Source organism: Bombina bombina, chromosome 2, assembly GCF_027579735.1.
Source record: "Bombina bombina isolate aBomBom1 chromosome 2, aBomBom1.pri, whole genome shotgun sequence".
Taxonomy (NCBI): domain Eukaryota; kingdom Metazoa; phylum Chordata; class Amphibia; order Anura; family Bombinatoridae; genus Bombina; species Bombina bombina.
This window is the reverse complement of record NC_069500.1, coordinates 611,411,777-611,425,857: the sequence shown is the minus strand read 5'-3', so window position 1 is coordinate 611,425,857 and position 14,081 is coordinate 611,411,777. Positions and strand designations below refer to the sequence as shown.

The 14,081-nt window shown below is 42.8% G+C and overlaps 1 protein-coding gene across 1 annotated transcript in view; it reads right to left on the bottom strand.

Annotated features, from left to right (window-relative positions):
• SMARCA2 (SWI/SNF related, matrix associated, actin dependent regulator of chromatin, subfamily a, member 2) overlaps positions 1–14,081 on the bottom strand; it is a 1,314,671-nt gene that overhangs the window by 838,519 nt on the left and 462,071 nt on the right. The window contains exon 10 of the mRNA XM_053702540.1: positions 1,471–1,501. Within this exon, the coding sequence (XP_053558515.1) occupies positions 1,471–1,501 (31 nt within the window). The remainder of the gene's footprint in view (positions 1–1,470; positions 1,502–14,081) is intronic.

The window sequence follows — 14,081 nt, the reverse complement described above, 5'->3', positions numbered from 1 at the left end:
CTGACAAAAAGATTGCACACAGGTACATCCGCAACACGTTGATGAAATAAAAAAGACAAGGCAGATATTTGACCCTTCAAATTACTTGCTGACAAACCCTTCTCCAGACCTTCTTGGAGAAAGGACAAAATCCTAGGATCCTGACTCTAGTCCACAAGAAACCTTTGGACTCAACCAGTACAGATATTTACGCCATAATTAATGTAAATTCTGCTGAGATGCCATGGGATCTAGCTTCGGCCGCACCCATTTGAGGATCAAAGTGGAAAACACCTCCAGAGGGAGTTCCCACTCCCCGGGATGAAAAGTCTGTCTGCTCAGAATATCAGCTTCCCAAATGTCCACTCCTGGAATGTGGATCGCAGATAGACAGCAGATGTGGGTCTCCACCCACTGAATCATTTTGGTCAACTCTGACATTGCCAAGGAACTCCGAGTTCCTCCCTGGTGGCTGATGTAAGCCACCGAAATTAAGTTGTCCGCCTGGAACCTGATAAACCGGGCTACAGCTAACTGAGCCTAGGCCAATAGAGCACTGGAGATCGCTCTCAGCACAAAAGATGTTTATGGGGAAGACTGACTCCTTCCAAGTCCATAGACCCTGAGCCTTTAACGAGCCCCAAACTGCTCCTCCTACCAGGCTGGCATCCGTGGTCACCATCACCCAGGTAGGTCTGCAGAGGCAGGTTCCCTGGAAGAAGTGTTTGAGACAACCACCATTGAAGAGATTATTTTGTCACCTGATCCAGATCTATTCGTGGAAACAGATCCACCAAAGTCCCTGTTCCATTACCTGAGCATGCATAACTGCAGAGGTCAGAGAAGGAACCGAGCAAACAGAATGATTTCCATGGCAACTACCATCAGACCAAAAACCTCCATACATTGAACCACTGACGGCCGAGGAGAGGACTGAAGGGCAAGGCAAGAATCGAAAGATGTTTGTATTTCTGACCTCTGTCAGAAACCTCTTCATTAATAGGGAATCTAATATGATCCCCAAGAACACTACACTTGTAGCTGGAACCAAGGAACCTTTTCCCAGATTCACCTTCCATCCGTGGAAACGAAGGAAAGACAACAAGATCTACGTATGAGAGTTTGCTTGTTGAAAAGACTGCGCCTGAACCAGAATGTCATCCAGATATGGTGCCACTGTAAAGCCCCGAGACCGGATTACCGCCACCAGAGCCCCCAGGACCATTGAGAACATTCTGGGAGCTATGACAAGGCTGAATGGAAGAGCCAGAAACTTAAAGTGCTTGTCTAGAAAAGTGAATCTCAAAACTTTGTGATGATCCCTGAGGATGGGACTCTTTCTTGGGAACCAACGAACATATTAGAGTAGAATCCCAGATCCTGTTCCAATATGGGAACTGGAACAATCACTCCCAGGATGGAAAAATCCCGGACACAATGGAGGACTGCCTCTCTTCTATCTGGTCTACAGATAATCTTGAGAGGAGGAACCTGTTCCTGGGAGTAAAAGTTAAGAACTCTAGTGTGTACCCCTGGGATACAATGTACACCACCCAGGGATCTGGAACATCCCAACCCAGGCCTGAACGAATAAATTAAGTCTGCCCCCTACTGGATCCACTCCATCGGGGGCAGGCTCTTCAAGCTGACTATGAAACAATTGCGGGCTTCTTAGATTGCTTCCCCTTGTTCCAAGACTGATTGGACTTCCAGGAAGGCTTGGGTTCCTGCTTGGAAGAGGGGAGGGGGAGGCTTACTTTTAAAGTTTCGAAAAGAACGAAAATTACTCTGACATCTTTTCTGTCTATTCCTCTTATCCTGGGGGAGGAAAAGACCTTTGCCACATGAAATATCGGAAATAATTTCGGCCAAGCCCAGCCCAAACAAGGTCTTACCCTTGTAGGGAATTGCCAAAAGTTTGGACTTAGATGAAACATCTGCAGACCAGGATTTCACCATAAGGCTCTGCGAGTCAGTACAGCAAAGTCAGAAATCTTTGCTCCCAACTTAATGACTTGTCAGGAAGCATCCGTGATAAAGGAATTGGTCAACTTAAAGGAACACTGAACCCAATTTTTTCTTTCCTGATTCAGATAGAGAATGCAATTTTAAGCAACTTTCTAATTTACTCCTATTATCATTTTTTCTTTGTTCTCTTGCTATCTTTTTTTTTTTTTTAAAAAAGGCATCTAGGTTTCTTTTTTGGTACAGTACACTGGACAGCACTTTTTTATTGGTGGATGAATTTAACCACCAATCAGCAAGAACAACCCAGGTTGTTCACCAAAAATTGGCTGGCATCTAAACTTACATTCTTGCATTTCAAATAAAGATACCAAGAGAATTAAGAAAATGTGATAATAGGAGTAAATTAGAAAGTTGCTTAAAATTTCATGCTCTATCTAAATCACAAAAGAAAAAATGTGGGTTCAGTGTCCCTTTAAGAGCCTTAATCCTATCCTGGATTTCCTCAAGAGGAGTATCTGTCCGAATAGGATCAGGCAACGAACCAAACCAGTAGACTGCCTCGCTGGTGACAGTAGCAATACACACCGCAGACTGCCATTGCAGACCCTGGTGAATATACCTCCAACTTCTTATCCATAGGATCATTAAAGAAACAGCTAAACTCTATGGGAATAGTGGTTCTCTAAGCCAAAGTGGAAATTGTAAATGGACATCCAGCACCAGCAGCAAATTTGGGGGTGAAGAAAAAGGAATACCAGGACTCTCCCACTCCCATGCAACAATCTCTGTAGCACGGTCTGGTACAGGGTATACCTCCACAACGGAGGGAACATCGAGTACTTGTTCAGTCTACTAGACTTCTTGGGATTGACTACGGCAGTCATAGTAGAGTCATCCAATGTAGCCAAAACCTCCTTAAGTAATAGACAGAGGTGGTCCAGCAAAAAACTGAAGGATACAACTTCAACACCAGAAGAAGGAATTACACTGTCTGAATCTGAGATTTCACCCTCCGACACTAACGAAGCGTCTTCCTCCCCAGACTTCTGAGAGGAAGCACCTTGAGTAGCCACAACAGGATCAGAAACCTTGCTCACTGAATCTATAAATTTCCTCTTGCGCTTTCCCCGCAGCATGGGAAAAACCGACAGTGCCTCAGATACCGCAGAGGATACTTGGGCAGTAATGTCTTGCAAGGTAACTCCAGACTGAGCATGAGAGGAAATGCAGGGCACTGCATGTGTGGACGAAAAAGGTTGGGACGCTTGCGGAGAAGCTGCGGCATATCTGGTACAGGAGACCCCGAACAGCGTCCGCCTTAGCTAATGATGGCTTATGCTCAAAAAGCTTATCCCTATAACACACTGTTCTTTCAATACATGAAGAACAAAAAGGGATTGGTGGTTCCCCCTGGGAGTCAAAACACAAGCTATATGTACATTTTGTAAGGCCTCTTGATCTTTGACCAAAAAGGAAGGGAAAAATATAAAAAAATATAAAAAAAAAATAATAAAACTACTTTTATTTCCCCTGGAAATTAACACTGCACAAAAACGATACTGTCTCTTTAAATTTTTATATTAGTGAAACGTAACTACGGAGCAGCGTCCTGATAAACCCCCAGACAATCTCTACACTTCAGCTATTATGCTGAGGCGCCTACCTTTCCTGCTGGATGCAGGCAAACTGTAATATAAACGAAAACAATTGCGGGCTTCTTAGATTGCTTCCCCTTGTTCCAAGACTGATTGGACTTCCAGGAAGGCTTGGGTTCCTGCTTGGAAGAGGGGAGGGGGAGGCTTACTTTTAAAGTTTCGAAAAGAACGAAAATTACTCTGACATCTTTTCTGTCTATTCCTCTTATCCTGGGGGAGGAAAAGACCTTTGCCACATGAAATATCGGAAATAATTTCGGCCAAGCCCAGCCCAAACAAGGTCTTACCCTTGTAGGGAATTGCCAAAAGTTTGGACTTAGATGAAACATCTGCAGACCAGGATTTCACCATAAGGCTCTGCGAGCCAGTACAGCAAAGTCAGAAATCTTTGCTCCCAACTTAATGACTTGTCAGGAAGCATCCGTGATAAAGGAATTGGTCAACTTAAAGGAACACTGAACCCAATTTTTTCTTTCCTGATTCAGATAGAGAATGCAATTTTAAGCAACTTTCTAATTTACTCCTATTATCATTTTTTCTTTGTTCTCTGGCTATCTTTTTTTTATTTTTTTTAAAAAAGGCATCTAGGTTTCTTTTTTGGTACAGTACACTGGACAGCACTTTTTTATTGGTGGATGAATTTAACCACCAATCAGCAAGAACAACCCAGGTTGTTCACCAAAAATTGGCTGGCATCTAAACTTACATTCTTGCATTTCAAATAAAGATACCAAGAGAATTAAGAAAATGTGATAATAGGAGTAAATTAGAAAGTTGCTTAAAATTTCATGCTCTATCTAAATCACAAAAGAAAAAATGTGGGTTCAGTGTCCCTTTAAGAGCCTTAATCCTATCCTGGATTTCCTCAAGAGGGGTATCTGTCCGAATAGGATCAGGCAACGAACCAAACCAGTAGACTGCCTCGCTGGTGACAGTAGCAATACACACCGCAGACTGCCATTGCAGACCCTGGTGAATATACCTCCAACTTCTTATCCATAGGATCATTAAAGAAACAGCTAAACTCTATGGGAATAGTGGTTCTCTAAGCCAAAGTGGAAATTGTAAATGGACATCCAGCACAAGCAGCAAATTTGGGGGTGAAGAAAAAGGAATACCAGGACTCTCCCACTCCCATGCAACAATCTCTGTAGCACGGTCTGGTACAGGGTATACCTCCACAACGGAGGGAACATCGAGTACTTGTTCAGTCTACTAGACTTCTTGGGATTGACTACGGCAGTCATAGTAGAGTCATCCAATGTAGCCAAAACCTCCTTAAGTAATAGACAGAGGTGGTCCAGCAAAAAACTGAAGGATACAACTTCAACACCAGAAGAAGGAATTACACTGTCTGAATCTGAGATTTCACCCTCCGACACTAACGAAGCGTCTTCCTCCCCAGACTTCTGAGAGGAAGCACCTTGAGTAGCCACAACAGGATCAGAAACCTTGCTCACTGAATCTATAAATTTCCTCTTGCGCTTTCCCCGCAGCATGGGAAAAACCGACAGTGCCTCAGATACCGCAGAGGATACCTGGGCAGTAATGTCTTGCAAGGTAACTCCAGACTGAGCATGAGAGGAAATGCAGGGCACTGCATGTGTGGACGAAAAAGGTTGGGACGCTTGAGGAGAAGCTGCGGCATATCTGGTACAGGAGACCCCGAACAGCGTCCGCCTTAGCTAATGATGGCTTATGCTCAAAAAGCTTATCCCTATAACACACTGTTCTTTCAATACATGAAGAACAAAAAGGGATTGGTGGTTCCCCCTGGGAGTCAAAACACAAGCTATATGTACATTTTGTAAGGCCTCTTGATCTTTGACCAAAAAGGAAGGGAAAAAGAGAAAAAAAATATATAAAAAAAATAATAAAACTACTTTTATTTCCCCTGGAAATTAACACTGCACAAAAACGATACTGTCTCTTTAAATTTTTATATTAGTGAAACGTAACTACGGAGCAGCGTCCTGATAAACCCCCAGACAATCTCTACACTTCAGCTATTATGCTGAGGCGCCTACCTTTCCTGCTGGATGCAGGCAAACTGTAATATAAACGATCAGGTTCTTAAACCAGAACTGCCCATCAAACGGCTGTTGGATCGTAGATAACTTGCGCTTTCCCTTAGCAGAGCCGCAACTAACAAGTGACTCTATTCCGGAACTCACAGGAAATGAGTCCGGAAGGCGTGCAAAACCAGCCTTGCTGCCTCTGAAGAAACCCGCTGCAACAGTGGGAAAAAGCTATGTGTGCAAATAAAGTTACACTGCACTAACATACCCAGTCCTTGTTCGTGTGTTACCAGAAAAAAGGACAAAATGCTGAGCCCACCAAAACAAACTAATAAATAAATAAGGACCATCTGGAATCTGGAAAAACTTCAGGAGTAATAACAGTAGTCTTAAATACAGAATTTAAACGATTACAAGATTTATCATCAAGAGGTTTAGACTCCTCAATCCTCAAAGTAAACAATACTTCTTATAAAAAAGGTTGAATATGTTCAACCTTAAATAAAAAAGTTTTGTCAATTTCTGTCTCTGATGTAGGATCCTCTGAATCAGAGGAACCTACATCAGTAGAAGATACATCAGAATGTGGTCGGTCAGTACAAAATTCACTAGATTTAGGAAAATTTTGTAAAGTGTTTTTACATTTATTTGAAGGCGGAATAGCAGTCATAGCCTTCTCTATGCCTGCAGCAATAAAATCTTTCATTTCTGCAGGAATGCATTTTACATTAGACTGAGATGGAATAACAGTGGATGTATTTGTACTCATAGAAATATTATCAGCATACAATAAATTATAATAACAAGAGCCACATAACTGAGTTGAAGAATTCAGATCATCTTTCTCCTGTTAAGTGTGGTCAGTCCACGGGTCATCATTACTTCTGGGATATTAACTCCTCCCCAACAGGAAGTGCAAGAGGATCACCCAAGCAAAGCTGCTATATAGCTCCTCCCCTCTACGTCACACCCAGTCATTCTCTTGCACCCAACTAATAGATAGGATGTGTGAGAGGACTGTGGTGATTATACTTAGTTTTTATATCTTCAATCAAAAGTTTGTTATTTTAAAACAGCACCGGAGTGTGTTGTTCCTTCTCAGGTAGAATTTGAAGAAGAATCTACCTGAGTTTTTGGATGATTTTAGCCGGCGTAGCTAAAATTCATTTTGCTGTTCTCGGCCATTCTGAGGAGTGAGGTAAACTTCAGATCAGGGGACAGCGGGCAGGTTCACCTGCAAAGAGGTATGTTGCAGTATATTATTTTCTGAGGAATGGAATTGACTAAGAAAATACTGCCAATACCAATATAATGTAAGTTCAGCCTTAAATGCAGTAGTAGCAACTGGTATCAGGCTGTTTATGTATATATGTGTACACTTCAGTATTCTGGGGAATGGCACTTCTCTGGGTAATACTATATGCATATAATCTTTAGCCTTACTTGCAGTGGGAACGTCTAGCAACAGGCTGTTTAATGACATTTCATGATATTTATTTTTAAACGTTTTGCTGGCATGCTAAATTGTTTAAATATCTGAGGTACTGGGTGAAAAATTGTTTTTGGGCACTGTTTTTCCACTTGGCTGTCGTTTATTTTAATTTGAGGCAGTTTACTGAACTTCCCTCACTGCTGTGGGTGAGGGGGAGGGGCCTATTTTGGCGCTTTTGCTACGCATCAGAAATTCAGTCAAAAGTCTTTTTCTCTTCCTGCATGATCCGGATCGTCTCTACAGAGCTCAAGGGTCTTCAAAAATTATTTTGAGGGAGGTAATCACTCACAGCAGACCTGTGAGATTGTGCTTTGACTGTGATAAAAAACGTTTATATTTTGTACATTTGTTTCTCTGCTATTAAGGGTTAGTTATCCATTGCTAATGGGGGCAATTCTTTGCTAAAGTTATGCTTTTACTGGGAAAAATCTGATTGTTATAATTTTTCCGGTTTCCTTATTATTAAACTGTCATAATTTTTTTCTGTGCTTCTTAAAGGCACAGTGCGTTTTTCATATTACTTGTAATTTGAGTGAAAAGTATTTCCAAGCTTGCTAGTTTAATTGCTAGTTTGTTAAACATGTCTGACTCAGAGGAATATCTCTGTGCTATATGTGCAAAAGCCAAGGTGGAGCCCAATAGAAATTTATGTACTAATTGCATTGATGCTACTTTGAATAAGAGTCATTCTGTACAAATTGAACATCATTCACCAAACAACGAGGGGGAAGTTATGCCGACTAACTTGCCTCACGTGTCAGTACCTGCATCTCCCGCTCGGGAGGTGCGTGATATTGTAACGCCGAGTACTTCAGGGCGGCCATTACAAATCACACTACAGGACATGGCTAATGTTATGACTGAAGTTTTGTCTAAATTACCAGAACTTAGAGGTAAGCGAGATCACTCTGGGGTGAGAACAGAGTGCGCTGATAATATTAGGGCCATGTCAGATACTGCGTCACAATTTGCAGAACATGAGGACGGAGAGCTTCATTCTGCGGGTGACGGATCTGATCCAAATAAACTGGATTCAGACATTTCAAATTTTAAGTTTAAGCTGGAAAACCTCCGTGTATTACTAGGGGAGGTCTTAGCGGCTCTGAATGATTGTAACACAGTTGCAATACCAGAGAAAATGTGTAGGTTGGATAAATATTTTGCGGTACCGTCGAGTACTGACGTTTTTCCAATACCTAAGAGACTTACTGAAATTGTTACTAAGGAGTGGGATAGACCCGGTGTGCCTTTCTCACCCCCTCCTATATTCAGAAAGATGTTTCCAATAGACACCACCACACGGGACTTATGGCAAACGGTCCCTAAGGTGGAGGGAGCAGTTTCTACTTTAGCTAAGCGTACCACTATCCCGGTGGAGGATATCTGCGCCTTTTCAGATCCAATGGATAAAAAATTAGAGGGTTACCTTAAGAAAATGTTTGTTCAACAAGGTTTTATATTGCAACCCCTTGCATGCATTGCGCCTGTCACGGCTGCAGCAGCATTTTGGTTTGAGTCTCTGGAAGAGACCCTTGAATCAGCTCCATTAGATGAGATTACACACAAGCTTAAAACCCTTAAGCTAGCTAATTCATTTATTTCTGATGCCGTAGTACACTTAACTAAACTTACAACTAAGAATTCCGGATTCGCCATTCAAGCACGCAGAGCGCTGTGGCTAAAATCCTGGTCAGCTGATGTTACTTCTAAATCTAAATTACTTAACATACCTTTCAAAAAGCAGACCTTATTCGGGCCCGGTTTGAAGGAAATTATCGCTGACATTACAGGAGGTAAAGGCCATGCCCTGCCTCAAGACAGAGCCAAACCTAGGGCTAGACAGTCTAATTTTTGTGCCTTTCGTAACTTCAAGGCAGGAGCAGCATCAACTTCCTCTGCACCAAAACAGGAAGGAGCTGTTGCTCGATACAGACAAGGCTGGAAACCTAACCAGTCCTGGAACAAGGGCAAGCAGGCCAGAAAACCTGCTGCTGCTGCCCCTAAGACAGCATGAAGTGAGGGCCCCCGATCCGGGAACGGATCTAGTGGGGGGCAGACTCTCTCTCTTCGCCCAGGCTTGGGCAAGAGATGTCCAGGATCCCTGGGCATTAGAGATCATATCTCAGGGATATCTTCTGGACTTCAAAGCCTCTCCCCCAAAAGGGAGATTTCATCTTTCAAGGTTGTCAACAAACCAGATAAAGAAAGAAGCGTTTCTACGCTGCGTACAAGATCTTTTACTAATGGGAGTGATCCATCCGGTTCCGCGGTCGGAACACGGACAAGGGTTTTACTCAAATCTGTTTGTGGTTCCCAAGAAAGAAGGAACCTTCAGACCAATCTTGGATTTAAAGATCCTAAACAAATTCCTAAGTGTTCCATCGTTCAAAATGGAAACTATTCGGACAATCTTACCCATGAGCCAAAAGGGTCAGTACATGACCACAGTGGATTTAAAGGATGCCTACCTTCATATACCGATGCACAAAGATCATTACCGGTATCTAAGGTTTGCCTTCCTAGACAGGCATTACCAGTTTGTAGCTCTTCCATTCGGGTTGGCTGCGGCTCCAAGAATCTTCACAAAGGTTCTGGGCTCTCTTCTGGCGGTGCTAAGGCCGCGAGGAATTTCGGTGGCTCCATACCTAGACGACATTCTGATACAAGCATCAAGCTTTCAAACTGCCAGGTCTCATACAGAGTTAGTACTGGCATTTCTAAGGTCGCATGGGTGGAAGGTGAACGTAGAGAAGAGTTCTCTCTTACCACTCACAAGGGTTCCCTTCTTGGGGACTCTTATAGACTCTGTAGAAATGAAAATTTACCTGACAGAAGACAGGTTAACAAAGCTTCAAAATGCTTGCCGTGTCCTTCATTCCATTCAACACCCGTCAGTGGCTCAATGCATGGAGGTAATCGGCTTAATGGTAGCGGCAATGGACATAGTACCCTTTGCACGCCTACATCTCAGACCGCTGCAATTATGCATGCTAAGTCAGTGGAATGGGGATTACTCAGATTTGTCCCCTACTCTGAATCTGGATCAAGAGACCAGAAATTCTCTTCTATGGTGGCTTTCTCGGCCACATCTGTCCAGGGGGATGCCATTCAGCAGACCAGATTGGACAATTGTAACAACAGACGCCAGCCTACTAGGTTGGGGCGCTGTCTGGAATTCCCTGAAGGCTCAGGGATCATGGACTCAGGAGGAGAGTCTCCTTCCAATAAACATTCTGGAATTGAGAGCTGTTCTCAATGCCCTTCTGGCTTGGCCTCAGTTAACAACTCGGAGGTTCATCAGGTTTCAGTCGGACAACATTACGACTGTAGCTTACATCAACCATCAAGGAGGGACAAGAAGCTCCCTAGCGATGATGGAAGTATCAAAGATAATTTGCTGGGCAGAGTCTCACTCTTGCCACCTGTCAGCGATCCACATTCCTGGAGTGGAGAACTGGGAGGCGGATTTCCTAAGTCGTCAGACTTTTCATCCGGGGGAGTGGGAACTTCATCCGGAGGTCTTTGCCAAAATACTTCGACTTTGGAGCAAACCAGAGATAGATCTCATGGCGTCTCGCCTGAACGCCAAGCTTCCTCGTTACGGGTCCAGATCCAGGGATCCGGGAGCGGTCCTGATAGATGCCTTGACAGCACCTTGGACCTTCAGGATGGCCTATGTGTTTCCACCCTTCCCGATGCTTCCTCGATTGATTGCCAGGATCAAACAGGAGAGAGCATCAGTGATTCTAATAGCGCCTGCGTGGCCACGCAGGACCTGGTATGCAGATCTAGTGGACATGTCATCCTGTCCACCTTGGTCTCTGCCTCTGAGACAGGACCTTCTAATTCAGGGTCCTTTCAAACATCAAAATCTAATTTCTCTGAAGCTGACTGCTTGGAAATTGAACGCTTGATTTTATCAAAGCGTGGTTTTTCGGAGTCAGTTATTGATACCTTAATACAGGCTAGGAAGCCTGTTACCAGAAAGATTTACCATAAAATATGGCGTAAATACTTACATTGGTGCGAATCCAAGAGTTACTCATGGAGTAAAGTTAGGATTCCTAGGATATTGTCTTTTCTACAAGAAGGTTTAGAAAAGGGTTTATCTGCTAGTTCCTTAAAGGGACAGATCTCAGCTCTGTCCATTCTTTTACACAAACGTCTGTCAGAAGTTCCAGACGTTCAGGCTTTTTGCCAGGCTTTGGCCAGGATTAAGCCTGTGTTTAAAACTGTTGCTCCACCATGGAGCTTAAATTTAGTTCTTAACGTTTTACAGGGTGTTCCGTTTGAACCCCTTCATTCCATTGATATCAAGCTGTTATCTTGGAAAGTTCTGTTTTTAATGGCTATTTCCTCGGCTCGTAGAGTCTCTGAGTTATCAGCCTTACATTGTGATTCTCCGTATCTGATTTTTCATTCAGATAAGGTTGTTCTGCGTACTAAACCTGGGTTCTTACCTAAGGATGTCACTAACAAGAATATCAATCAAGAGATTGTTGTGCCATCATTGTGTCCGAATCCTTCTTCAAAGAAGGAACGACTTCTGCACAATCTAGATGTAGTCCGTGCCCTGAAATTTTATTTACAGGCAACTAAAGATTTTCGCCAAACTTCTTCCCTGTTTGTCGTTTATTCTGGACAGAGGAGAGGTCAAAAAGCTTCTGCTACCTCTCTCTCCTTTTGGCTTCGTAGCATAATACGTTTAGCCTATGAGACTGCTGGACAGCAGCCTCCTGAGAGAATTACAGCTCATTCCACTAGAGCTGTGGCTTCCACTTGGGCCTTTAAGAATGAGGCCTCTGTTGAACAGATTTGCAAGGCTGCAACTTGGTCTTCTCTTCATACTTTTTCCAAATTTTACAAATTTGACACTTTTGCTTCTTCGGAGGCTGTTTTTGGGAGAAAGGTACTTCAGGCAGTGGTTCCTTCCGTATAAAGATCCTGCCTGTCCCTCCCGTCATCCGTGTACTTTAGCTTTGGTATTGGTATCCCAGAAGTAATGATGACCCGTGGACTGACCACACTTAACAGGAGAAAACATAATTTATGCTTACCTGATAAATTCCTTTCTCCTGTAGTGTGGTCAGTCCACGGCCCGCCCTGTTTTTTATGGCAGGTCTAAAATTTTAAATTATACTCCAGTCACCACTGCACCCTATAGTTTCTCCTTTCTCGTTTGGTTCTTGGTCGAATGACTGGGTGTGACGTAGAGGGGAGGAGCTATATAGCAGCTCTGCTTGGGTGATCCTCTTGCACTTCCTGTTGGGGAGGAGTTAATATCCCAGAAGTAATGATGACCCGTGGACTGACCACACTACAGGAGAAAGGAATTTATCAGGTAAGCATAAATTATGTTTTTTTACAACAAACACACTGAGCTTTGGTAGAAATATGTTCAGGCAACTTAGTTTCTATGGTAGCGTCTGAGAAAGGTTCAGTTAGAGACATCATGGCAAAAAAAGGTACAAAAAAATCTAATTAGTTGCCAAACATCACATGCTCCTTAATACAGCAGTACTTTTAAGAAGAAATGGGAAACAATGCTAATAATAACCTTATAATAAAACATTGATGAAGATGTAAAATCAAAGTTGATATAAAGCTCTCTAGAAATTGAGAGAGAACAGAGTGAAGTGGGAGCAGTTCTTTTAAGCTAAAAAAAAAGGCAAAAAAAAAAAGTCACGACAATTTTGTCGCAAAAAAATATGGCGCAAATTGATGACGCGTCACAAATTATGCAAATAGCGCCATCCATGACACGCCACAAATGTTGCGTCCTACATTACACGACGCATCACGCGCAACACATCTTAATTAAATTAAGAAATAGAGTCAGTGCGTGCGTGATTTTGGGCGTGAATTTTGAAAATATAGAACCTCCGAGTATGCAGAGATAATAAAGGCCAAAGGTAAGCTAAAAAAACATAATTTATGCTTACCTGATAAATTTATTTCTCTTGTAGTGTATCCAGTCCACGGATCATCCATTACTTATGGGATATTAACTCCTCCCCAACAGGAAGTGCAAGAGGATTCACCCAGCAGAGCTGCTATATAGCTCCTCCCCTAACTGCCATTACCAGTCATTCGACCGAAAACATGCAGAGAAAGGAAAACCATAGGGTACAGTGGTGACTGTAGTTTAATGGAAAAATTACCTGCCTTAAAGTGACAGGGCGGGCGTGGACTGGATACACTACAAGAGAAATAAATTTATCAGGTAAGCATAAATTATGTTTTCTCTTGTTAAGTGTATCCAGTCCACGGATAATCCATTACTTATGGGATACCAATACCAAAGCTAAAGTACACGGATGACGGGAGGGACAGGCAGGCTCTTTATACGGAAGGAACCACTGCCTGAAGAACCTTTCTCCCAAAAACAGCCTCCGAAGAAGCAAAAGTGTCAAATTTGTAAAATTTGGAAAAAGTATGAAGAGAAGACCAAGTTGCAGCCTTGCAAATCTGTTCAACAGAAGCCTCATTCTTAAAGGCCCAAGTGGAAGCCACAGCTCTAGTAGAATGTGCTGTAATTCTTTCAGGAGGCTGCTGTCCAGCAGTCTCATAGGCTAACCGTATTATGCTACGAAGCCAAAAGGAGAGAGAGGTAGCCGAAGCTTTTTGACCTCTCCTCTGACCAGAATAAACGACAAACAGGGAAGACATTTGTCGAAAATCCTTAGTTGCCTGTAGATAAAATTTCAGGGCACGGACTACATCTAGATTGTGTAGCAGACGTTCCTTTTTCGAAGAAGGATTAGGACACAAAGATGTAACCACAATCTCTTGAGTGATATTCCTGTTAGTGGCCACCTTAGGTAGGAACCCAGGTTTAGTACGCAGAACTACCTTGTCTGAATGAAAAATCAGATAAGGAGAATCACAATGTAAGGCAGATAACTCAGAGACTCTTCGAGCCGAGGAAATCGCCATTAAAAACAGAACTTTCCAAGATAACAACTTGAT